Raw genomic sequence first — 1625 nt, forward strand, 5'->3', positions numbered from 1 at the left:
CTCTTCCGAGGTGAAAACGTGGCTTCAGGAAGTAAACAGAAGAACTCAAAATTTCAGGACAATGACCATGAACATGGGCATGAGCCTGACAGGGAACATGATGGGCGTCGTGACCGTTCTCGTGATTATGAACACAGTCGGGGCTGTGACAGAGAATATGATCGAAATCGAGATCGAGACCGTGATCATAAGCCTGATAGGAATAGGGATAGGGAACGTGTCCGTGATCATCATGATTACGAGCGTGATCAGTACCATGAACGTGATTGGAAACATGATCGGAGTAGAGATCAAGATCGAGACTGGGATCATGATAGGGACAGGACCAGTGATGGAGACAAAAACCATAGTCTTGAACGAAGCAAAAGCGAACCTGACAGAGATTTTGATCAGGATGTGCCTCATCTTGATTACCAAAGCGGTCATCACAAGGATAGTGGGGAAAGGAGGAGGTCTCCAGATGATCATGATGACTTAAGTGACAGCAAATCTAGGACCATTGCAGCTCATGCAGGCATGGAGACCAGAAGTGGCAGATCACGACCCTCCAGTTCTCACGGGGCTCAAGATGATATCGGGTATAATTTCAGTTCTTTTACCATCTGAGTAATTGCGATCGCTGTTTTGCTTATTTGTAATTGATCTGTTTTCGAATTTTGTGTTCAGTTTAAACTTGTGTTAAAGATCTTTGGTTGGCTACCAGAATTAATTGGACTAATAGTTAGTATGTTTGATTTTTCAATAACTGTAAGAACTTTTTGCCTGCCATTTCGTTTTCTTGGGCTCATAGTGAAAAGTCTTGATCATTGTTTTGTTTTCATGACAGGCATATTTTGGATCAGAGACCAGAAGGGATCTTTTCCAGGGACGCAGCTGATCTATCTGGAGGATCAGAGGGAGGTTCTAAATATAGAGCTTCTGAGAAAACACCGAAGATGGAGGATTCTCTGGGTGAGTTGTCGGTCGAAAGGTCTTCCAGTACAAAAGCTTCGCCTCGGGGTTTAATAGCAAAATCTCCCTCTTGCACAAGTCTTGAGCGCAGAAACATAAACCGAAGTGGTTCAGGGCCAAGTCTTGGTGTTGAAGAAACAAGCCAGAGGTCAGCTTACGGGGATAAATTAAGTAGGGATTTACCTTGCGAGAGGCCATTAGGAGATGATTCCTTGCAGGCAGAATTATCTTTTAGTAATAAAACCCACCAGAGCAATTCGTCTTTCCGACCACGCCCCGAATCTAGGGGTGGAATTGGCAGCCCTATAGTGGGCTCGCTTGAAGAGAATAGCAGGGTCAATATTGGCGGGCGCTACAAGAGGGGCGGTGCTATTAATATGGGAAGAGGACAAGGAAATGCATGGAGGAACGCTCCAAACTGGCCTTCTCCAGTTCCAAACGGATTCATTCCATTTCCACATGGTCCACCTCTTCAACCTGTGATACCTCAATTCCCATTTGGTGTTAGACCCTCAATCGAAATGGGGCATTCTGGAATTCCTTATCATATGGCTGATGCTGAGAGGTTCTCTGGACATTTACCCTCACTCGGGTGGCAGAATATGATGGATGGAGTTGGCCCTTCTCATCACATGCATGGGTGGGATATGAGTAACGATGTTTTCAGGGATGAA

The 1625-nt window shown here is 45.2% G+C and overlaps 1 protein-coding gene across 2 annotated transcripts in view; it reads left to right on the forward strand.

Moving 5' to 3' along the window:
• Positions 1–1625, forward strand: part of LOC104825141 (nipped-B-like protein B) — a 4629-nt gene that overhangs the window by 1506 nt on the left and 1498 nt on the right. The window contains exons 3-4 of one of the 2 annotated variants that reach the window (XM_010557424.2): positions 9–578; positions 827–1625. In XM_010557424.2, coding sequence (XP_010555726.1) covers positions 9–578; positions 827–1625 — 1369 coding nt within the window. Of the gene's footprint in view, positions 579–826 lie in introns of both variants that reach the window. The other variant, XM_010557423.2, reaches the window with a different exon arrangement.

The sequence above is a fragment of the Tarenaya hassleriana genome, unplaced genomic scaffold, assembly GCF_000463585.1.
Source record: "Tarenaya hassleriana unplaced genomic scaffold, ASM46358v1 Cleome42, whole genome shotgun sequence".
NCBI classification, from domain to species: domain Eukaryota; kingdom Viridiplantae; phylum Streptophyta; class Magnoliopsida; order Brassicales; family Cleomaceae; genus Tarenaya; species Tarenaya hassleriana.